The 25870-nt window shown below is 34.6% G+C and overlaps 2 protein-coding genes across 5 annotated transcripts in view; one reads left to right on the forward strand and one right to left on the reverse strand.

The window, feature by feature from the left end:
* Nucleotides 1-25870, forward strand: part of LOC127285401 (synaptotagmin-7) — an 858561-nt gene that overhangs the window by 437536 nt on the left and 395155 nt on the right. The gene's annotated exons all lie outside the window — the stretch shown is intronic.
* On the reverse strand, nucleotides 9004-11519 carry LOC127285406 (serine/arginine repetitive matrix protein 2-like). Its single transcript, XM_051311407.1, has 2 exons — nucleotides 9689-11519; nucleotides 9004-9453 (listed from the first exon to the last, which is right to left on the reverse strand). The coding sequence occupies exon 1, from the start codon at nucleotides 11140-11142 to the stop codon at nucleotides 10039-10041; it is 1104 nt and encodes a 367-aa protein (XP_051167364.1). The 5' UTR covers nucleotides 11143-11519; the 3' UTR covers nucleotides 9004-9453; nucleotides 9689-10038.

Genomic DNA, 25870 nt, shown 5'->3' on the forward strand with positions numbered 1-25870 from the left:
TATAATCTAGTAACTAACATTTTTATCAAATTTTAGTTATATAGCACATTGTATTTAGCACACTTTTAGCATTATTTTCATGTAAGTAAATTTAAAAAAAAGTCAACCGTTTCATTAAAAAATTATAAATTATAATTTGTAATACCTAGCAAACATACTTTCTTACTAAAAATTTCAAGATATAAATCTAGTAAATCAATTATTTTAAATAAAACTTAGTAAGTACAAAGTACTTACTAGCTTTTTTTTTAAATACATACTTGCTAGTTTTTTTCACTGCAAGATTGATATTTTTTAAAAAATTGCTAGGTTTTTATTAGGACCTGCTATGTTTTTCTGCAATCACGTAAATCACAAGTCAATTGTTTTTTTTTATATTCGCATTCTATTTAAAAGTAAACATGATTATTTTTGAGGTATGTTAAAAATTTCTTCAGGCGGAATATTTATAAAATGCGATAACCAAGATAATCAGCATTGATATTAAAAAATTATTGTAAGTAAATCTTTTTGAACTTTTTATTTAATATACGTAAAGAAAACGTTCACAATGAAATAAATGTAAAAATAAAACAAAATTTTAAGAAAGGCACTTTTTTGGTTAGGATTTTTTGTAAAAAATTGATATTTTAAATAAAAATGATAGATTCAAAAATTTATTCGTTTAGTATTCTTTTAAAACAACTTTTTAATTAAAATTTTAAGATAATAATTTGAATTTGAATTGAAATATATTAATATTAAAGAAATGTATGGTTTTAAAAATTAAAAAAATATTTTGTTAAATTTTCTTTCAAACAGTTGTTTTGTTTACATTTAAATTGCAAATGTGATAAGCAATTTAAATTCATTTGAATATTTTATATTTTTATTTCTCTTTTTATACAATAGGTTAAATGCTGAAATGGAAGAAGATTCCGAAAAAAATTGTAATTCTTGCGAATTCGTCCCTATCCAAAATCTTGATGACTCAAGTAAAGCTTCTGAGAATCGTGATTTTATTGAAAATATGGTTTTTTCGAATGAAACGATCAGAGATGCAAATATATTATTAATTGATGGAAATGATTCTGTATATGAATTTCAAGATTTCGATCGTGCTATATTTATAAGTCCTGAAGAAGCTGAAATGTTAAGCAGAAGAAGCGGCTCATCTGAAACAAATAATTTAAATCAAGAATCGAATTTAACACAAGAATCTAACCAGCCCCCATCTGAAAATTTGGAGTCGAATTGTAGTACTGACCAACTGAATACATCTAAAAAGCGTTTGCGATCACGAAACAAAGAAGAAAATTATTTTTCAAAATACAAGCTACTTCCGCCATGTCAAGAAACTTGTCGAAATAAATGCAACAAAAAAATTAGACCAGAATATAGGCAAGCAATCTTTGATGGCTTCTGGGGAAAAAATTTTAGTGAACGTCGATTATATTTTGATGGGCATATTGTTCAACAAGACGTTAAAAGAAGAAAATCTAATGATGACAAACATCCATATAAAAGAAATTCTTCTCTAATTTACACATTGCCTCAAGAAAATGGTACCAATGTTAAAGTATGTAAAACCATGTTTCTTCATACGCATGGATTAAAAACTGATGTCATGGTAACTGATCATCTAAGAAGCAAACAAGAAAACTGCGGTTTGGTAGTTACTGATGATGGACGTGGAAAAAAATTATGGTGTCAATCCATTGATGAAGGTCGAATTAAAAATCACATTAACTCATATCATCCTTAAGTTTCACATTATCGTCAAATCAACTCTCCTAATCGAAGATATTTACCATGTGATTTAACAATTACTTCTATGTGGAAAGATTATCTAGAGAAAAATAATCAACACAAAGTCAGCTACGAGACGTATAGAAAGGCATTTGAAGAAGAAAACATAGGATTTAGTACACCAAATGCTGATGAATGTCAACTGTGTCGTAAATATGATTCCCATAACTGTATGAAAAACAACACTGATGAAATGAATTCAAATCATGCTGAAATTATCTGTGAAATCTGCAGAGATCACGAACTTCATAAAAAGTATTACACTGAAGCTCGAGAAGCTTATTGCAGAGATAAAGCTGAAAACTGGGACTCAAACGTTGAAATATGTGCAGTGGACATGCAAAAAGTGCTGATAATCCCCAAAATGACAACAAAAAACAGTTTCTTTGTAAGTCGTTTAATTGCAATGAATGAAACTTTTGCATCGCTCAAGAAAAACGGTCAAAATGTATGCGTCCTTTGGCATGAAGCAATTGCCGGAAGATCAGCTAAAGAAGTTGCATCTGCTTATTTAAAATTTATGACTTCAGTAGAAGATTTACCTTCAAAACATTTCATATTTTGGACAGATAATTGCAGCGCGCAGAATAAAAATTGGTTACTGTTTACAGCTTTGTTGCAAATTGTAAACTCAGAGTGGGGACCGAACATAATTTCATTGAAATACCTCGAAGTTGGACATACTTACATGAAAGCAGACAGTGTCCATGGTACTTTAGGTAAAGCGTGGAAAAAAACGGAAGAAATTCTAACATTTCAAGATTTGTCAGCATTTATGAAAAAAGCAAGTTCTTTGATTGAGGTTTTACAAATGCAAGTCGAGGATTTCAGACATTTTGAAGATCATTGCCGTAAACGACAAAAAAACTCAGATTTGCCGTTATTAAGTGACATAAAATTAGCCGAGTTTCGAAAAGGGCATTCCAATCTTTTTTATAAAAAATCGTTTCTTGAAGATTACAACGAGATCAATATTTTGAAAAAAAAAATTAACGTTAAAGGACCTTTTCCGAATTATTGCTTGCTGCCTCGTGGTATAAATGCGTCAAAGAAAGCAAAAATTATCGATACACTCGTACCTTACATGTCAATCGATAAACGAGCATTTTGGGAGACTTTACCCAGTTCTTCTACTGCCAGAGATTTGACAACTTCATGCGAAGAGTAGAAACGAAGAATAGAACGATTAAGAATATAGAATATTAATATTAACAATATTGCAAATAAGTAAAAAAAATTATTTTCAGTCTAACCTTACCTAGACAATTTATATTTCATTGTTGATTCATTATTAAATATTAATTTTATGATTGATTCAATTTAATGTTTTAATTATTTGTTCTTTGACATTTCTTTCAATAAAACAATTAAACGAAATTTTATTTATGTTTATTAAAATAAATACTATTGACCAATTTAAAAAAAATGTTAATTGTGATTGAATAAATTTAATTAAAAACCTTATCTTATATGAATTTCCATTTCTTAAACAATTATTTAATTTGTCAAACGCACCAAATTTTAAAATGCAAAAAATTTTTGAGTGTTTAGAAATTAATCGACCTTTATCTGTGCCAAATTCATAATTTTATATACATAATCTTTTACTATTAATTATAATATAATAAACTTAAAAAACGAAAACAATCAAGATACAAAAGTTTAATGTCTTAAAATAAAAGGTTAATTTTCATTCATATTTAAATAATATAGTAAGTACAAAGAATTTTAGTGACTTACTATGTTTTTCTGCTTTATTGAGTATTTACTAGATATTTAAAAGCGATAATTTCATGTTGACACTATCCACGACAAAACAAAACATAGCAACTCCAATATTTTTATAAAAATCTTTTATTTTAAGATGTTTAAGTATCAATTACCCTTAAAAATGTCACAAAACAGTTAAACAAAGGGTCTAAATATCTTTCAAAATTATTTTTGAACTTTTAAAACTTTTAAGACATTTTTTCGAAAAAGTTGCTCTCCTGTAAAATTAGTGGAATGTTCTTTACTAGGTTTTGCAATTGGACAGCAGAAATTAAAAACACTATTTTTTAATACAACAACTTATTTATTTAATTAATGAGTACATTTATTTGAAATTAAATAATTCTTTGATAAAATAAATTCTACTTTCATCACAACTACTAAAAATGTTTCTATAGAAAACATTAGGCTTTTAGTTTAAAATCATGAATTGTTCTATTTTAATATATTTTTATTTGATTCAAAAAATATGTTATTGTTTCAAAAAAATTGATTTCAATAGCATCGGCACTATTGAATCAATAGTGCTTTTTTCTCAGTGTGGTTGTCACAAATTATTTGATCCCCACTCCCCCTTAAGGTGTGACGTAATTTATGAATGATCCCTAAGAGGGATACTTTCTTCCCATTTTGAAAATATTTTCAAGACTGGAATTTTATTTTCTGGGGGTAACTACCCCTAAAAAATTTTTTTCCGTTAAAATAATACTTTTTTACGATTTTAACTGCATTTTTACATGCAAATTAAGAATGTTTAGGTCCTGAAAAACCATCGCAATAGTCTTTATCTTTTGTTCGTAGGGTGGATTGGGGTAGACAACCCCTAAAAACATTTTATTTCAAATAAAATACTTTATCAAAAAAATGTATTTCTTCTGCAAAAATCTGCAAATTTTTCTTTATTTTGTGAAATTTCTATATTTCCGTAAAAACTTTAGGGGTGGTTTTCACCCCTTAAATGTTCACCATTGCTGATAAAAAAATATACGTGTTGATTAGTTTTTCGAGTACTACAACATATATCAAGATGAATGAAATCGGAGGGGGACACCTACCTAGTGTTCCTTGAAGGTATTATTATTACAATTACATATGGGGCATTCTATGGGAAATTTTCATTGAAAATTTTTTTTTGTCCGAAATATTTTTTTCGAAGTCTATATGAAATATAAGGAAATACGTATTTTTTTATTTTTTCATTTGATGAAAATAAAGGAAGTTATGATTTTTTGAAATTTAACTTCAATGAAGAAAGTGTGTTTTTGGAACATTTTTTAATCTATTGTACTAAGAAATTAAAAATTGTGCTATTTATGAAATTTGTTCATTTTTTCTCAAATTTGTCAAATATGTGCTCAAAAATAACGTACCTATAACAGAAGCAACAAAAAAGTTGAAATTAAACTTATAAAGTGAGTTTTCTCAAAAGAGACACTTTCGACTTTTAATTTTTTTTTGCATTACAATCTCTGATGATTGAAGAAATTTTTCCCCTATCTGCGAAAGTGGTATTTTTAGTTTTTTAATTACTATTTATAATTTTTTTAGTACGGTTCACAGAATTTAAGCATTTTTTCTACAAATATAACCTTTTCCCATTAACATTCATTTGTTTTTTTTTAATTTTCATAAAAACATACTAAAAATCGTTGCGTCAAGCTTAAAAATTGTAAATAGTAATTTAAAAACTAAAAGTACCACTTTCGCAGATAGGGGAAAAAATTCTTCAGTCATCAGAGATTGTAATGCAAAAAAAAAAATTAAAAATTGAAAGTGTCTCTTTTGAGAAAACTCACTTTATAAGTTTAATTTTAACTTTTTTGTTGTTTCTGTTATAGGTACGTTATTTTTTAGCACATATTTAAAAATTTGAGAAAAAATGAACAAATTTCATATATAGCATAATTTTTAATTTATTAGTACAATAGATTAAAAAATCTTCCAAAAACACACTTTCTTCGTTGACGTTAAATTTCAAAAAATCATAACTTCCTTCATTTTCATAAAATAAAAAAATAAAAAAATACGTATTTCCTTATTTTTCATATAGATTTCGAAAAAAATGTTTTTTGGACAAAAAAAATTTTCAATGAAAATTTCCCATAGAATGCCCCATATTTAACAATTTTTATGAACTCAATTCCCGACGACTTTAAGCACAACCACGCTTTTCACTGCTATATATATATATATATATGTATATGTTACGGTAAAAGCCCGAAGTTGGTAAATGTGCACATTTACTGGTTAATGTGCACAATTACCAATGCAGTTGGTAAAAGTGTGAAATGTCTGTTTTAAATTAAAAATTTCGTACATTTACCAAGTAAATTGGTAATTGTGCACAATCACCAACAGAAATTGGAAAATTTACGAAATGTCTAAATTGAATCAAAGATTTCTCACTCGTACCAACTACCTTGGTAAATGTAGATAGTTTAAAATTTTGTCTGATATTATTTATATTATAACTTTAATCGTTATTATTGACATTTACAAAAAAATAAATTGGAAAAGTTTTATTTATTTATTTATATTGTTATCACGTCATATCGACGCAAACGTCGAAAATCAGCACTCGTTTTCTTTTTTATTTTTAATTTCGCATCACACACTTCTTTCAACACCTTATTATACTCTACTTCCGACAAATAAACAGAATTATTTTTTTTCCCTTCTATAATCTTTGTTGCAATTTCATAAAATTTTTTTTTCACTTCGGAAATTACAATTTCTTCACTCATTTTTACAGGCAAAATTTAAAATATACTCGCAATTTCACTGTCGAAAGCGAACTAAACGAAATACTGAGGTTAGCAGAATAAACATTCTATTCTAATTATTCTGTTTCCTTTATAGGCATTTGATTACTATTTAATTGAAATATAAACAAAACAAACTATCTACATTTACCAAGGTAGTTGGTACGAGTGAGAAATCTTTGATTCAATTTAGACATTTCGTACATTTTCCAATTTCTGTTGGTGATTGTGCACAATTACCAATTTACTTGGTAAATGTACGAAATTTTTAATTTAAAACAGACATTTCACACTTTTACCAACTGCATTGGTAATTGTGCACATTAACCAGTAAATGTGCACATTTACCAACTTCGAGCTTTTACAGTAACATATATATATACCCAGATAACCAAGCGTACTAATCGTTATTTACGAGTACGGCGTACTAGTATTATACTAGTTTTATACAAGTACAAAATAATTATATATGTCGTACCAGTACGGTACTAGTACAATAAAAGTATGTCGTACTGTTAGAATTGTAAAATATGATTACTCGATAAAAGTATAGTACTAGTACAATACCAGTACGTCGTACTTCTGAAATAAGAAGCACAACATACTTGTACGATACAAGTATAATACTGGTACGTCGTACTGGGAGTCTTTGCTGGTAATGCCAACCCAACCTCACTTTCTTGACAATTGTCAAATATGAACGCGTCACTGAAAACGGTGCATTAAATGTTGGTGAAAAAAGTCGTTTATGATGCAGCAAAAGAGTTTTAACGTTTGTAACTTGTGCTTCTGTACTCATCTTGAATATCCAAGATTAAATTTATATTAAATTATCGATCTTTATAAGATTTATATTCTTTTACTTTGACATGGTGCCATGGTGTTATTTCATTGAAAAACATCAAAATCTTTTACATTTATAATGAGAAAAATTCATAAATTCGGTCTTGATCATATTGATATATTTTTAAATTCAATTGTGTGTTATTTCGTTATAGTTTTTCTTATACATATAACATATTTATAGGTTAGGATGTGATAATATGTTTTTCAAAGCAAATTTCAAAGCAATTTATAAAATCAAGTTTAAAATTCTTTTGAAATAATGTTTAAATGTAAAGAAATAATCAACTAATATTTGATAAAGTTAAGTAATTAAAATAATATAAAACACCAGATATTTTAAGATAAGTGAGAATACAAGTTACATATATGATGTAAATAAAAAAAATGATTCAATAAAAATGAATTATTATTATTTCAGTTCTCCCACAGATTTTCTTTTGAATAATAAATGAAAATAATGAAAATACTATTGTGGGAAGAGAAAGGGGAGGGTATATAATATTTTATATTGTACATCATACTAGTATTGTACCAGTACAATAACAGTACGTTATACTAAGTCACAAAAGTTTTCAGTACGTCGTACTCGTATAGTACTCGTATTCTACCGATATTGCATACCGGTACGCCGTACTAGTACAGTACCTGGTACCGTGCGAAGGTACATGGCTGGTACAGTACTAGTACGTCTAGTACGTCGTACTAGTACGTCTAGTACGTCGTACTAGTATTATACTACTACCGTACTAGTACGTGTGTTATCTGGGTATATATATATATAACTTAAATATACTCTTCGCTTAAATCAAAAAGTGAAAAGTAATTTTGGACTTAAAAAAATATGAGTAAATTACTGTTGTTTGTGTTAATTAATACACAGAGATATTTTTTGAAAAAACCTATTTTTTGGCATCAGGAAGTCTCAAAACGTGGAGATTCACTGGAATAAGGGATAGGTCAAGTCAGACAAATGTAAATACTTTCTCATTATGATGAGAATGTTGAAGAGTTATTCCAATAGTTAAAAGATTATATTTATTTAAATGCAGATAAAGGCAAATGTAGAGTACCATATAATTTCAAAAATATAACGTTTCATTTTGGTATATATATATATATATATATATATATATATATATATATATATATATACGTACATGGGTAAAGAAAAATATAAGAAAGAAAAATACTGTTTTCATGAGTACATTTGCACTCAGGAGAATGAGTATATATATATACATGTATGTATATGTGTGTATATGAATGTCTAAACTACACACTAATATAGAAACCCTAAAATTATAAAAATGCATAGGTAGAATAAATTCAATTATTAATTTAATTCAAATTTAAAGATTTTTCTTTTATTAACAATATTAAAAATAAATGTAAACTACAGTTTAATTAATTAACCATATTTTTCATTTTTTATATAAAATAATATAAATTATTTTATTTAATTGCTTAAATTAACAATATTAAAGTAAAAATTATATGTCACATGAAAGTAAAAATTATTTAAAAACTAATGGTAAAAGTAAAATCTTTGTCAAATTATTATTTTTTAAGATATTAAAGATTTAAAGAAACTATATTATGTGACGTGTAAATTAAATAAATTTAATTTATCTGCTTGACGTCAAAATCACTGGCCTCAACTAAATAAAAATATAGAAAATTTATTATATAAATTTTCGCCGTCAGGCGCCAATTAATTTTAAAGTGAATTAATAAACTATCTTACAACAACGACAACAAACAACACCTCTGAGACACTCTCAATCTCCAGAGGGAATTCTGCCAAAACACCGGTAAGCAGAAATGCCAGCGGCGAGACACGACCTGGACAATAAGACGACTTACCCACGACGATATCCCTGACCACGTGTCCGGGCTTCTCGGCTTCTCAGCAACTCTGTGGAAAGTCCTTACTGCTACTATCAAACACTACACACAAGTTTCTGTTCAACACAATCACTTTATTTCCTTACAAAATAGTCACCCTCTTTACAACAACTCAATATTGTTTATTACACAATCAAAAATATATCTGGGTACATATTTTACTCCACGAGTTCCGCCTCGTGTAACACACTCGCTCGTGCGTATATCTCCGCGACAGGATCGTAATCGATTCGTAATGGCCGAAAAAGCATTGGGATCTTTTGCGTCTCGCTATGCCTCATCCCACTGGCTTCGTTATATCTCTGTCTCTCTCTCTCTCCACCGTCACTGCAGCTTCGCTCCTTCTCTCTCGCTCCACAGTGGCAGTGACCCATATATAGAACTAATAATCAAAATTATTCGAGCGAGTGACACACATTTAAATTACTAGTAGGTCACCCGCCGCTTGATCCCTACTTTACCGCAGCCTAGTACCGGCGCAGGATCAGGGATCGATCAGAGATGTCGTGACGATTCACTCCGTCACAATCCCCTCCCCATGACCGGAACTACTCCTGGTAGGATCGTCATATGACAACAACAAAAAAATTATAATATAAAAAGGTTTTATTTCTTACCAAATCCGTTGCAACCATGGTCCTCTCCTTCGATTCTCTCTGGCCATGGTTCGCCCGTTACTCTCTCTCTGTCCGTCTGTCCCTCCTTCTCTCACTCTGGCCTACTCCTTTCCTCTCTCTCTGTCCGAACTCCTCTCTCTCTCTCTCTGGCCGGAAACTCCCTCCTACACGTCCGCCCTCCTTTCCAACTACTTCCTCCTCTCCTCCAGCAGCTGGTTTATGGGCTTGTCTATGGTGGAGGCCGGAAGTCCCGCTAGGGCTTTCGTGATCTCTAAGATCTTTGATATTAGATCGTCATCACCGCCCTTCTCCCTCACTTCTCTGTCCTCGCCTTCTCCTGTTGGGGTCTCTTAACTTGTTGGCTTCTTTGCCTCTGTCTCTTCTCGCTTGTTGACCCGCTCGACTCGGTCAACCACTTCTTTCCCTCTCCTTGCGTATGCCTCTGCACAACGCGGACAAGTCTCGACCGTTACCAATCGACGAACACAATTTAGGCAATATGGCCATCTTTTGGTATTCCGACAGGCTTCCAGCTTATGGTCGAACCTCCAACACTGGAAACAGGTGTATGGTGGGGGGTCGATTGCACTAACCGTGGGAATTGCCTTTAAATTCCCGAAGATCACTCCTGAAGTTTTGATCTTCAGCGGTGCTCTCTTCGTTCCCACCTCACTACTTCTATTCTCCTCTACTCTCTCTGGCCGTTGTGTCACTACATTTCGGGAATCCCGTGAAGAATGAGCGCTCATTGAATTTGCCGTTTCTCTCTTTTCCGGTTCCCGACGATTAGGCGGTCCTGGATGCGGGGAATGCGAACGCGCTTCCCTCGGGGTCGGTGCCGTGCTCTCCATGTCCTCTTTCCTCAAGGCTGGCTTCTGTCTGGCCGACTTGGCCTCACTTTGGCGACTCTTTAGCCGGGCCAAATCTCTCGTCGGGTACACCGACCCGTGACGGAGGAAACTCTCCAACTCGTGCTCTGCAAGGCGGCTCTCATACGCCTCTTCGCTTTCCCCCTTGCTTCTCTCTGCTGGCCAAGTATACGGGACCACGATCTCCACTTTGTTCTGATTGTGGGAGACTGCGAGTTGTTGTCTCTCGAACCCTTCTAATCCCCGGAGATCCTCCCGTCTCTCTTCCCTCCTTCTTTGGCCTGTTGCTCCACCCACTGCACCTTCCTCCGTTCCTGACTCTCTCTCTGGCCTCTTGGTTTTACCCTCTCCTGGTCTCACCGGTTCTAACGGTTTTGGAAGCGGCACATCTCTATTAGGGAACATCAGTAATGATGCCCCTCTCGTAGCCGTCGTGTCCGGTTGGAACTCGCCCCCTGGCCTATGGGCGGATTGACTACGACTTCTCGTCATTCGTCCTTGGCCTCGCGGTTCCACACCGAAGTCCGTCGATGGACGATGGCGACTTCTCTCCATCCCTCTCTGCCCGATGCGGTCGTAAGGCATTTTTCTCCTTCGTCTATCTCTCTGGCCTCTCTGCTCTCTCTCACGTCTCTCTGCAAACCACAATACAATTAGTTATGTCACTATTATCCCCTTGGTGGGAGATATCGCTTTAAGTCAGTCACGTGAACTTTAGGGATTCTACGGCTGTCTTCGGCGCGTAACACGAATACGGTGGGCGATAACACTTCGACTATCTCATAGGGCCCTTCGAATTTGGGTGCTAACTTAGTTGCGAACCTTTGGGTACCACTAGACAGTTTGTGTGTTCTACGCAACACCATATCTCCTAATTTAAATATACCCTCTCTACGGCCTTTATTATAATATTTGGTTTGCCTCTCTCGCTCTTTGTCAATTAGTCTCGCTACTAAATCTCTCAGCGCATCTAATCTTTTAACCCGATCTATCCACTCATCTGGATTGATTCTAACCACTTTATCTCTCTTTTCAATTTCTCTACGCAAACTTTTGACTGGCCTAGGATGTCGACCATAGTTAAGAAACGCAGGGGACGTTTTAGTCGCAGCTTGTGTCGCGGTATTCATTGCGTGACGAAACTCGTGAATATGCAAGTCCCAGTCACGATGATCGGCCCCGATGAAAGTAGATATCATCGTCTTTAATGTTCTGTTACTTCTTTCAACTGGGTTGGCCTGGGGCTGATAAGGTGGTGTTGTAATATGTTTGACTCCATATTCTTCTAAGGTTGACTTTAGAAATTTGTTGTCAAATTCTTTACCGTTATCTGATAGGAAATATTCTGGTGTTTCCCATCGAAATAACACCAACTCCTCAAACGCTCTGGCTACCGACTTTCCATCTGCTGACCTGAGGGGTTTAACCTCAACCCACCTCGAGAATAAATCTTGAAACACCACCAAGTATTTATAACGATTCTTACTCGGTGGAAACTCCATTGTGTCCGCTGCTACAACTGACCACGGTCTTTCGACTATCCTCTGGCCCATCATACCTACTGGTCCCGCTTGAGAAACTTTATGTACTTGGCATTGTATGCAATGCGTCACGAGATTGTGCACATCGTTCCAAATACCTGGCCAATAGTATTCTCTTGCCACGCGATCATAGGTCTTTTCTATTCCCAGATGACCAGCTGACGCTTGCGCATGCGCGTCCTCCATAACTCTTTCTCTGTACTCTTCTGGGACGACCAATTTCCACCCATCCTCGTTTCCTACTATCGGCACTAAAAGTGGATCACTTCTATGGCGATAAAGGTTATCATTTTCCACTGTCCATTCTGGAAATCGTTGAGGGTGCTGGGTCACTAACTCTCGGCGCTTGAGGTACCATTGGTCATCAATGGTTTCAAACGCGGACACTAACTCTTCTTCACTCTCTTGTAATCTGGACAATGCATCTGGGACATGATGTTGTGCACCCTTTCTGTGAACTATGTCAAAGTCCCACTGTTGCATTTCCAGTGCCGATCTCGCTAAACGACCTGTTGGATCTCTTAAATTCCTTAGCCACTTGAGGGCGCTGTGATCGGTAATCACATGAAATTTGTATCCCTCAATATAAGGTCTAAACTTTTTAATTGACCGTGACATTGTCACGCTGTAATTTCTCTCGGCCTCAGTCAGGACTCGACTTATGTACATGACCGGATGTTCTCCGTCCTCAAATTCCTGTGTCAATACCGCTCCAATGGCGTAATCGCTGGCATCGCACTGTATAGTGAAGGGCTTGGTGAAATCTGGGCGAGCCAACACTGGTGCCGAAGTGAGCTTCTCTTTAAGCTTTTCAAACGCCTCTTGTTGTTCTTCTCCCCACTCCCACGTCCGTCCTTTATGCAGCAATCTGACCAAAGGTATCTTGATATCACTGTCGTTAGGAATAAATCTGGAGTACCAACCAACCATGCCTAAGAAACGACGAAGTTGTTTTATGTTCTTCGGTTCTGGATAAGTCATGACTGGTTCGATCTTCTTCGGGTCTGGCCTGAGTCCTTCGCTGTCCAAGAGATACCCTAAATATGTGTCCCTAGAGCATCCAAACTCACACTTCTCTGGATTCACAACTAGTCTGGCCTCATTTAGCTTTCTCAACACTATCTCTAACCATTTGATGTGTTCCTCAAAAGTATCCGTGACTACTATGATATCGTCCAGATATCCGAAGACAAATGGTTCAAACTCTGGCCCGAAAAGTGCGTCAATAAGACGCTGGAACGTCATTGGGGCGTTCGTTAGCCCAAACGGCATCCTGCGATACTGCCACAATCCTGACCCTGGAATTGCGAAAGCAGTATACTTCTTGCTCTCTTCGGCCATTGGTATCTGATGATACGCGAGTTTCAAGTCGATTTTTGACAAGAATTTTGCTCTTCTGAGTTTATCCAAGATGGAGTCGATCGTCGGTATGGGGTACGCATCCTTCACCGTGACCTTGTTCACGTCTCTGTAATCCATGCACTGCCGAAAATCGTTCTCTCCCTTTCTGGCAATAACTGGCGCGCTTCTCCACTGGGCCGCAGACGGTTCGATGATACCTTTTTTCCAAAGTTTCTGCGTGTTTTCCTGCGCCCATGTGATCATGATCGGTGACATCCGTCTCGGCCGATGTTGGACAGGTGTCTCATCCGTCACACGGATGTGATGTTCTGTTAGGTTGGTTACTCCAAGTTCGTCTGTTTCTGGCAGTACCCAACGATCCACTATGGCTTGGACAATCTGTCTCTGCTCATCATCCAATGCGGAGATGCCAGCACACTCTGCAATTATTATTTCTCCACTGTCTGTGTCTTCACTCTTGTCAAATTCGTGCCACTCTCCACCGAATACTCTCCATAAACCCTGGCCTAACTGGACTTCCATTTTCCAGGCTTTACAAAAATCAACCCCCAGTATGACGTCAGGTGTCAATGACTCTATGACCATGACCTCAAACTTCTGTACATAGCCATCGACTACCATGGTTAAATTCAAAAGTCCAGCGTTTTTGGTGGTGCCCCCTAATGCACTCCTAATTGCTGATCTGGACGGCTGTATTCGGTCCTTGTAAGGTTCGGCTACTTTGGAGCTGATTACCGAAATCGTTGCTCCGGAGTCGAATAATGCTTCATATGGTTTATCGCCAACGGCCATCCTAAAGAAATATCTATTCTTTGTCCTGGATCCATCCAACTTCTCAACCATAATCAGGTTTGGGTCAGCTGTGTCCATCACAGCCTTTCCCCTCCCCAGGACATTAGGTACCGGACCCACTCCCGTACTTTTAGTCCTACATTCCTTACTAACACTTTTCTCTGGCCTCCAATGGAGTGAGTTCTCCTCACTCGATCTAGCCCTACTGTCGCTTGGCACAAATTTGAACACATCATTCTCGGTTAACTCTTCTCTACAGACTTTCTCTCTCTCTAACTCTAACTCGATCTCTGTTTTTACCCAACTACAAGTCGCACCATCGTTAATTGGGTATTCAACCTTCTCTACTCTTCCCTGGCCTAAGATCCCTTCGGGCAGAGGGGGGGTACAAAAGGGTGTTGTGCCCCCCACGTGCCGTTTCCCAAACATGTCCTAAGTGTTGCACAACTTGTACAGGTTAGGAACGTCACTCCCGGGGTTTTACACACTAGACAACTCTCCACTTGAGGTTGTCTCATAGGACATTTCTTCGCATGATGTCCTGGTTGTTGGCAAGCGAAACAAACGCGTTTGGGACATTCCGATGCACGGTGTCCCACCGTCTGGCAGTTGTAGCAAGGTCCCAAGATTTGTTTAGGACTTGCTGGTGTTGGAGCGCCACTCTGCCCCGTTTTTCCCCCTTTTTGTCCAAATGCTTTGGGGAAACTAGGTCTGGGTCCTCCCGCTACCATAGCTGCAAACGTTTGTATCGGCACCGAAACAAACTGCGGCTGCGTTTGGTCTGTCGTCTCGTTGGTCCCTTGAGCGCTAAGGGTGGGGGTCACTACCTTTTTTATAGCGTCCACCGCGTCCTGACCTTGAGCTTTCTCATTTTTCTTGCCCTTCTTAACCTTACTCTTCTTTTTATCCTTCTTAGTGGAGTGGTTACTCCCACTCGACTCTTTCTCCGATCCCGATTCATTTCCGAGTGCTGCTACCTTCTCGCTCTTCGCACTCTTATTTCCGGCCTTTTTCTCTGATTTTCCTTTATACGCGGCCGATGGGAAAAGCATTTTCTCTTTTGGTGGAGGGGGCACATACTTCTCGTCCAAGCTTCTCGTCTTCTCGAATTTCCTCAGAATCTTCTCCATCTGGCCAAGTGAGTCGTACTTCTGGCGATCCAGATGGCGCCTGTACTCGGGTAATAATCCTTTGAAAGCGATTTTATTTTGCCTCTTACGGTCGAGTGGGTACTTCATGTGTCCCAGGATGACTCGAAAGCTACGCAAATATGAAGAAATTCTTTCGTCCTTTCCTTGGGTCCTACTTTTTAGTTCGTCGATAATTTCCTCGTCATCGACGTTCACCAAGTACTCGTTTGTAAAGGCCCGTTTGAAACTTCTCCACGTTTTTAATTCATGGCGAAGGGTACGGAACCAAATAATCGCATCACCTTGCAAAATAATTGGGAGTGTTTGGAGTATATCCTTGTCAGAGAGTGTGGCACAGTCCCTACAGTCCGACAATCTTTCTAGAAATACCTCTGCATTTTCATTCTCATACCCCTTGAATTTTAAATCACACTCTTTCAAAGTTTTAAGAACCTTCGACCTACGGATAGATTCTGCTACATTCTCCTTCCGATCCTCGCTCTGGCTCGTGTGAGAATCACTTTCGGATTCCGAGTTACTGGAAGAATCCAAAGAATTGTTCCTTCTTCTCTTATTTTCTTCCGACTTTTTGTATCCCCTCCTCCTGTCCCTATTATCTACTCTACTATCTCTTTTATTGACTCTCTTTTCCCTAACCTCTCTCTTTCTCTGGCCATCCTCACTACTACTTCTATTTGTGTTCTTTCTGTCCCGATTTTTCCTTCTCCTTACTTCCCTAAATTCATAGTCCTCTTGACTCTTATAGCTTCTACTGTCCCCAGACTGACCACTAACGTTATAGTTACTAACGTTATCCCTACTTGCCCTACTCCTTACTCCGCTATTTCTCTCGCTTTTACTACTCAACGATTCAAAGTCTAAGGCCCGTTGCCTTTTTGATGGTACACGTTGGGAATCCTCGTTTTCCTTAGTAGAAGAGCTGTTTTGTGCTTGATTTTCTGGGGTAGGGCTAGTTATTCGCTTCGGCTCATTTTGAGCTATCGGCGATCCGCTGTGGTTCACTGTCTTTCTCTGAGGGGACGAAATCCTCGCGTGTTGATGGTGGGTTAGACTATATCCTTGTCCGATTTCGGCCCTACATTGGCTCTGTTGAAACTCCCACCCCCCCTCGGAGTAATGTTTGTCAATTATTTCGGCCGCCCGCATAAGTCTTTTAAATTCGGGTGACAAATTTAATTTACCGAACGCCTCGTGTTGCTTTAATACATTAGGGGCCATAGTCGGGGATACTATCGATTGGGCGGGGGTTGACACTACCATGGTCGACATCCCTATCTGTGCCATAGAAGTGGTGGGGGAAGTGTTGGTAGTCATTGCCGTTGTGACTAATGGTGGTGGGGGTGTGAACTGTGGTGTTGATAGATTGATGGTCGGATTATCTCTACTGTACAATCCATCTTCCGCCGGTATTGTCGTACCCGCCGTTGTATTCACACTTTCGGTCAATGTACGCCCTAAAAATTCTTTCCCCCCCTCTTCCGAATCGGTTTCGTCTGACGATAATCTCTTCCCCCCTCTCCGTTGAGAGACATTTGGGAAGGGGCTGCTGTGTGGCTCTGACAATGCTTCCATGAGGAATGTTTTATCAGAAGACGCGCAATCATATTGTTCGCTAAATGGGACATCAATTTCTGGATCGAGGGACATTCTCAACTCTATCCGGAATAATCTCTCTTTAAGCACCTGCTCTGTACCGTTAATACATGAATGGTGGAACAACAATTTTGTTACAACTTGTCCCGGTGGCATAAACGCAATTGTGTCCCAGGCCCGATTCGCTTCTGGAATTTCCATTAGTCTTCTCATTCGCTCATGGTACGCCTGCATTTCGTCGATCGCTCTGGCCATTTTTATTTTAATTGAATTTAATCGACACGAGAGAATTAAATAAATTAATAATAATAATTAAAAATTTAAATAAATTTTGAATACGCAAAAAAAACAAAAATTGAAAAATAAAATTTCAATTTGTATATCCGGCCCTGTAGCCACCCACGCTTGTACAGGGGCGCACGATTTTTCTGGTGCGAATTAAAATTTTTCTCTACCGCGACTGACCAATGATTCAACTATAACTCTTTCTCTCTCTAACTCACTAGTAATAGTGAATCACGTCACTGGTATCGCGTTCTCTCTCTATCCAATTATCCTTCCGCCTGAATTTATCGTCGCGTGAATTTAACACATTTTAAATCACTGCGCAAAATCAAACGTCACGTGAATTTACTGAATTTTATTTCCGGCCGAGCACATGGTCGAAAATTCCAATACTTTTAAATAATTTGCACTAATTGTTTAATTAGACATTATTTATTGTTCTCGAAAAATAATCAATTTATTTAAAAATCAGCAAAAATATCTCACTGGCCCTGATAACGATAATTTCAATAACGGAAAATTCAATTAAAATTTTTATGACGTCACAATCGCGATCTCACAATTAATTAACACACCGATCTAAATTTTACACGGTATGAACATCGCGAAATTTAATTTAGAGAAATAATTGGGAAACACAATAATATATTCGTCTGGCCAAACACAACTGGCCAAAATTATTTTTCCACTTGAAAAATATCTGGCCACAATAAATGTACAATACAAAAATTTTATTTCATTTCACATAAAATTTTATCACCAATTAATAAATTTGTCGTGTCTCGCTGTTCTGACCTGGCCCCACGTTGGGCGCCAATAATTTATGACGTGTAAATTAAATAAATTTAATTTATCTGCTTGACGTCAAAATCACTGGCCTCAACTAAATAAAAATATAGAAAATTTATTATATAAATTTTCGCCGTCAGGCGCCAATTAATTTTAAAGTGAATTAATAAACTATTTTACATCCATTTCACGACAACGAAACAACACCTCTGAGATGCTCTCAATCTCCAGAGGGAATTCTGCCAAAACACCGGCAAGCAGAAATGCCAGCGGCGAGACACGACCTGGACAATAAGACGACTTACCCACGACGATATCCCTGACCACGTGTCCGGGCTTCTCGGCTTCTCAGCAACTCTGTGGACAAGTCCTCTACTGCTACTATCAAACACTACACACAAGTTCTCTGTTCAACACAATCACTTTATTTCCTTACAAAATAGTCACCCTCTTTACAACAACTCAATATTGTTTATTACACAATCAATATATCTCTTTTTACTCCACGAGTTCCGCCTCGTGTAACACACTCGCTCGTACGTATATCTCTCCGCGACAGGATCGTAATCGATTCGTAATGGCCGACAATGCATTGGGATCTTTCGGCGTCTCGCTATGCCTCATCCCACTGGCTTCGTTATATCTCTGTCTCTCTCTCTCTCCACCGTCACTGCAGCTTCGCTCCTTCTCTCTCGCTCCACAGTGGCAGTGACCCCTATATAGAACTAATAATCAAAATTATTCGAGCGAGTGACACACATTTAAATTACTAGTAGGTCACCCGCCCGCTTGATCCCTACTTTACCGCAGCCTAGTACCGGCGCAGGATCAGGGATCGATCAGAGATGTCGTGACGATTCACTCCGTCACAATTAATAATTGAGAAATGATTGACAGCTGGACAATGGCATTGTTCTCTGTATACGTTATAACGGAATTAGAAAGAGATAAATCGCTCTGTCCTTACCAAAATAATTTAAATATTATTGGCTAAGAAAATAGGACGCCGCGAAAAATGCGATTAGAGGGAAAATTTGGCGGTAAGAAATATACAGCAAAAGTATACGAAGAAAGGTAGGAAGGGAAAACCGCGGATTTTCAAGCAATCAGCTGTTAGAATTTCTCTCACACATTTACCAAATTTAAACCTACACAAGATAGAGAGAAATTTGGGGGATGAAGCGACTTCTCGAGTCAATAAATAGAGAAGCAGACCCAATTTTGGACATTCTCTGAAATTTATTCAACGAGCAATTACATATCATTCACATACTGAATTTTTTGACAGGTAGTTTTTTTCTGTAGAGTGATTAAAATTTTGTGATTGGATTTTACATTATAAAAGTAAGTTCAAAGAAAATTAAGAACAAGTGCTAAATATAAAATCTCTTTATTATTTAAAATATCATTTTTTTATTATTTATATTTTTTTATTTAGTTTTTTTAAAGATCTTATATAATATCTGAGAGGCTGGCTTAACAACCGTTCCAACTCAGAATTATATAAGAAATAAATATTTTGAACAAATTATAAATTTAAAGTCAAGATTAGGCAAGTAGAAGAAACGAAAAGTGAATAATATATCACTTTAACACAAACCATACAATCTACAAAGTCAAGCCATGGTGAAGGATTTGAGGGGTTTCTGATAACTCGGAGTACCACCTCATTATCTGGATCCTTAAGTGGTAACAAAAGCAAATCGTAAGTCTCTTGAAGATACATATATCTCAAATTCATTGCAATAGGCGATCAATTTGTTAATGTGTAAGATTCAATTGATTATGAATCCCTGCCCTCCAACCAATTAGTTAATTTAGGAAATAAATAATTTACTTAAATTATTTATTTAGCAAATTTTCAGAGAGGTAAATGACCTATTCATTTATTTTCCATTTGACTTTGATCATTTTGGTGTGTTGTAAAATGAATAACATATCAAATAAATCTGAGTCTAAGGAAAATACTTGCAAAATTAATTTACTTATAATAGATTAACTAATTCAGGGAATAGAGAACTTGACCTTGATAGTCGATAGGAATTGACAGGTTTCTTTTATTTCATTGAAACTTTATTTTTTTTATAGAGATAAACCTACGAAGTAATTTTGAGTTTCGATTGAGGAAAAGCGAATTTGTTAAAAAGAAGTCAAATAAAATGTAAAAAATTTAAGTTAATTAATAAAATTATTTCATTTAATTTCATTCAGAACGAACTCACAATTAATTATTCAAACTTGAATATTAAATAATTATATTAAATGATTGATTGTATATTTTATTTTTTCTGTTAACAATTAATATTTATTTTTTTTGTAAAATAATTTAAGAATTGATCTAATTTAAATAATCCTATTATTTTATTACAATCATATCTGTTGACTTAGCTGGCACGTGTCCATTGTATCAAGTAATTAAATTTGAAAATACAATGTCCCTTTAAATTTAGACAATAGCCATTCTTTCTTTTGTATTAACTTACGTAATGTGGGTGATCACCATCTAAACATTTATGTTTACGGTCATTCAACCACATTTTTGAACTTATTAATTTCTCAGAACCGAAGCAAATTAAGGCCTAGATTGATAAGAAGGTAAACATAAACACGTATAATATATCCCCGGTGTGAGAGTTAATAATTCTTCAATGTGAACTTAAATTTGAAGCTGTTCAATTTTATTTATACCGCATCTGGTTTCAATAATAAACTATAGTTCAGGAAATAATTAATAACAAATTTTAATCGATTATTCAAGGAATTGTCTCCCATCAGAGGCGTTTATTAAAGGCAATATCGATTTCATCTTGCACAGTAATTCTAATTAAAGCCTTTAATCAAATGGACACTTTCCAGATTGGCTGAAATTATGTATTATTGAGCCTTGAAGCGTTACGAAACTATTGAAATTATTTTGAAAATTCTGTTGAAAAAAATAAATTTTATTTTATTGTAAATAGATAGTCTGTTTTATTCTAGTTATTTATTTTAATTAGTCAATTTTATTCAAATTTTGTGTATTTCTTTTTATTTAATTTTATATACTATTTTTTTATTTCTTTATATATTTCTTAAAGTATTAAGTATTAAGTCTAAAAAAAGTTCTATCTTTATTCTATTATTTTCTTTATAATTTTTTGTTCATTATTTAGTTTTATTCGTTTCTTCGTTCTCTTCTCCGTCACTTTTATTCAATTTTCGTTCACTCTTTCAGTCAAATTTTTCTGTCAATTCTCTTGTGAATAAGTTTCTTCACGCTGTAAACTTTAAAGCTTTCTCAGCTTTCTGTGAATCTGCATGTGTAGAGACAAGTTTTTACACAAAGAGATTGAATATCGCTTGAAGTTAACGTTTTCGCATATATTCGTATATTCGAAGCAAAATTTTGATCGCCTTTTTTTGCTTATTTCTCCTCCTTCGGAGACAGGGAAATATTAAAGTTGTTCTTGCCTTTTTGAATTCGCTTTAAAAATTACAAAACAAAAAGAATCAATACATTGAAGGAAATTTTAATAGCAGCAAAAATAATCTCGATTTTTATTCCTGACGGATTTTAAATATTTCATTACAAAAAATGATTAAAAATTTTTATTATGAAAAGAAAAAAATTAACAGAAATTTTTTTTCAATATTTAATTAAATTGTTTGTGTACTTTAAACAGCAATATAGTGCAATATAGTCATGTATTTTTAATTACAGTATGATGTTCAGAAATAAAACAGTTTTTGCAGAACGTGCATTTGAAAGAGAATACAACGTTTGCTGACCCGATCAACCTTTATTGGCTCACTTGACATTGTGTCGGTGCTGTCCAATTAAAAAGTTATTTGACGCTTGATAGTATTCCGAGGATGTGAAATTATTGCATCAAGTTTCCATCCATTTTTGGCCACTTCCCAAGTAGAATCTCCTGTTAAATTCAAATTTTTTCCAGATAATTACATTTCTACTCATATTTATCATTTTCACTCGATTTTTCATGCATTTATATTTTTCCACATATTTACATATATTGGACATATATTACATGTAGGGGCATTCCAAGTGAGATTTTCAATCAAAAATTTTTTTACTGGAACATTTTTTTCAAAATTTTTATGAAAAAGAAGGAAATACGTATTTTTTTATTTGATAAAAATTATGGAAGTCATTATTTTTTTTAATTCAACGTTGTCAGAAACCGAGTACAGTACAATTTCGGTAAGTGTCGGGTGGTCGGGACCACAACATTTGATAAGTGAATTTAAAATAAAAATAAATGTTTAAAAAATATGTGTTGTATGTTAAATAATTTATGTGATACAAAAAGGAACAATTTTTAAAAAAAATTTAAGAAAATTGTTCCTCCTTTGGTATAAAAACAAAAAAAAATTTAAATATGTGTTGTATTTCAAATAATATAAGTGATACGAAGAGGAACAATTTTGTAAAAAAGAAAATTGTTCCTCTTCGTATCACTTATATTATTTGAAATACAACACATATTTAAATTTTTTTTTGTTTTTATACCAAAGGAGGAACAATTTTCTTAATTGTTTTAAAAAAATTGTTCCTTTTTGTATCACATAAATTATTTAACATACAACACATATTTTTTAAACATTTATTTTTATACCAAATAAGTTCGCTTCGAGTACGGAACCCTCGATTTCAGTGCGAGTGTAACTCGCACTTGTCCGATTTTTTTCGTTTTTTGCGGAAAAATACATTTTTTTTATTAAATTTATCATTTTTCTTTAAAAATTTGATAAAAATTGATCATCAACTCCAATTGCTTGACAACGCTATGTAAATTGATTTGAATCAAGTTCGCTATATTTTTCCTGTAATTTTCACGTAAAAATACGTAAGTGTATCAAAGAGCTCTTTATGTCAAAAGATGTGGCTGCTAGGGGGGGGGGTACATAGTCATTTTTAGGTATTTTTCGTAAAAATTCATGGTTTTTCCTTGACAATGCTATGATAATCAATTCCTATCAGGTTCGCTATATTTTTCCTGTAATCTACACGCGAAAATACATATGTGTACCAAATTTCAGCCCTCTAGATAATTTGTGTGGCCGATAAGGGGGGGTACACGATTTCAAAAAAACCGATATTAATAGGGTTCCGAACCGAGTACGGAACCCTAAAAAAGACCGAACTTAAAAAAAAAGTCAAAAAAATTTTTGATTTTCAGAAAAAAGAGTCAAATTTTGAATTTTTTTTTTAACAATTTAAATGCACAAAAAAAATTTGGAAAACATATATATGTGAAAATTTTTTTTGTTTACTTACATAATATTTACAATTTTTAGTTAATTAATTAACTATTAAGGTTAATAAAAAATGATATATTTTACAAACAAATAAAGTTATCGTAATTCTGACGTTACTAAATGAAAGTTGACATAATTCCGCATCCAACGTGCCCTACATGAAGTACTTTGGGTTAGTGGATTGTTAACAATTCGCTAACGTGTCAATTGTTTATAGAAAAGCCGCTAATCCAAAATAATCCATATAGGGCTCGTTGGATGCGGAATAATGTCAGCTTTGAATTGGTACCTTCAGGATTACAATAACTTTATTTATTTGTGAAATATTTCATTTTTTATTAACATTAATTAATTAATTAATTAATATCTCTAAAATAACAAAAAATGACATCTCAATATTTTTGTGGTGAAATTACACATTTTTTGCTTTCAAAAAAAAAATAAATAAAAAAAAAAAGAAGGACCGAACTTAAAAAAAATTCGAAAAAATGTTTAATTCTCAAAAGAAGGGTCAAAATTTGAATTTTTTGCACCATTCGAAAGAGCAAAAAAAACCTTTCGAAAACATATAGGACAAATTTTTCTTCTTCTTTCTGTTTAAAAGGTACAAGTCTTCAAATATTCAGTGTTTAAATTTTTCAAAAAAATTCAACCTCCTCCCTCTTCGACAGTTTTTGAAAAAACCTAACAATACTTCGTGGTTAAATTACTCACCCCTAGGGCTAAACTATGTGCAAGTTACAGCTCGATCTTATCAACTTTTTTTCACTTAGTTCGCTACTTAGACCATTTTCAAGTGAATTGGATCAAAACTTTATTTTGACATCCGCCATATTGAATCCGCCATTTTGAATTTTTGAAATTTGACTTCAGATTCGTAATCAGCGACCCCGAAAACCCCTCAACTATCATTATTTATTGAATTGTTATCCGTCCTGAATTTTTATATTATGTTTACATTTTTTCGTGCACCCCTAGACAAAAACACACCCGCTGCTCTAAGGGTGTGCGCGATCAATTTCGAATAGGGCTCATTTGAAAGGGCATGAACCAACCTTTAATTTCTGATATCAGCAAAGTTTGTACCACGTCAGGTTTTCGCTGTATAATTTTTCAAAAATGGCCAAAAACCCTGTTTTTAGGGGTTTCAACCCCTATTTTCTCGAAAACGTGACGTGATGGGAAGTTTTCGATCCCGGATTCGTGTTCAGCACAAAAAATACGTTCGGAAACACTATGTCCCATGTTATTCGCAGAAAAAAATTTGAAATTTGCAGGGCAGTGTTATTTGTTATAGAAACGTACATTTAAACAAAAAACAATTATTCTTACTAATTCTAACCTCTGCATTAAGAACATTGCGAAAACAGTATTTTGTTGGTAATTTTAGCTTGCTATTTGGAAAATATGGTTTTTTATCTTACCGATATCAGATATTAATTTAACGCTGGTGTTTTAGAATTTTTAATTTTAATAGCAATCCAAAATTATTTAATTAAAAGGGGTAAAGGAAATTAAAAATGATCACTTTATCATGTTTAATAACATTTTGATTATTTTAAATTGCTTTTGAAGTTGGAAAATCGAAAAACCCGCGTTAAATTACTATCCAATGTCGGTGAGGTAGAAAACCATATTTTCCGAACATAACAATCTAATGTGTGTGTGTGTGTTATTAATATGTATAATTTTATATTATTATCCTATAGCGAATATGTAATATATTACATATACACGGAGAGAAAAATCAAGGCTTTATAATATGAAAAACTATTCTGCTACTTTTGTATAAACTTTTCTTACTAATGGAGCAAATATTTGAGAATTTTTAGTACAATATTTGTTCGTACTAAAAATACATAGTATATATACTTATATAGTAAGAAAAATGTGATTTAATAGCAACAACGCCAAGCGGAGATCGCACCTAGCTCATCGTACTACGATTGCAGAAGTTCTACGCTTTTTCGGTATTAGACCCTTCCAATTGACAATTAGGCCACGCCTACCTAATCGCCAGTAGACCTTTTCCTGTTCGTAATTCTGTCCTCTTCTAACTCATGCGTCATAATATGCGCTAGATAAGGACAGAACGATCAGCATGAAAAGGTCTGTTGCAAGAGTCTAATACCGAAAAAGCATAGAACTTCTGCAATCGTAGTAGGATGAGCTAGGTGCGATCTCCGCTTGGCGCGGCTGCATTTAAGGTATAATAAGTGTACAATAAGAGTCTACATGACAAACTTTATCAGCATAGACAAGTTTCATAGTAAAAAGACATAAGTTTATACCTAAATTACTCAAATATTACGCATATAAAAGTTTTGTGCGTTAAAGGTAAAATTTTCTATACTATAAAAAGCTGATTTTTCTCTCCGTGTATATATGAGGCATTTTACGTGTAATGTCCTAAGTTAAAAAATTTATTTCTCGAAAAAAAATAAAACTTGGGGAAATTGTTGTCCTGTCTGATAGTAAAAAAAATAGTTAAATTAGTTATTAATTGGGATAATTAGGAAAACTTAAGCAGGGATGTGAGAG

The sequence above is a fragment of the Leptopilina boulardi genome, unplaced genomic scaffold, assembly GCF_019393585.1.
Source record: "Leptopilina boulardi isolate dan_hultmark-lab unplaced genomic scaffold, ZJU_Lbou_2.1 LbouV2_332, whole genome shotgun sequence".
Lineage (NCBI taxonomy): Eukaryota > Metazoa > Arthropoda > Insecta > Hymenoptera > Figitidae > Leptopilina > Leptopilina boulardi.

Bases quoted from the DNA above. Each gene is read 5' to 3' on its own strand.
- LOC127285406 (XM_051311407.1), bottom strand. From the start codon at position 11,142: ATGCCTTACGACCGCATCGGGCAGAGAGGGATGGAGAGAAGTCGCCAT.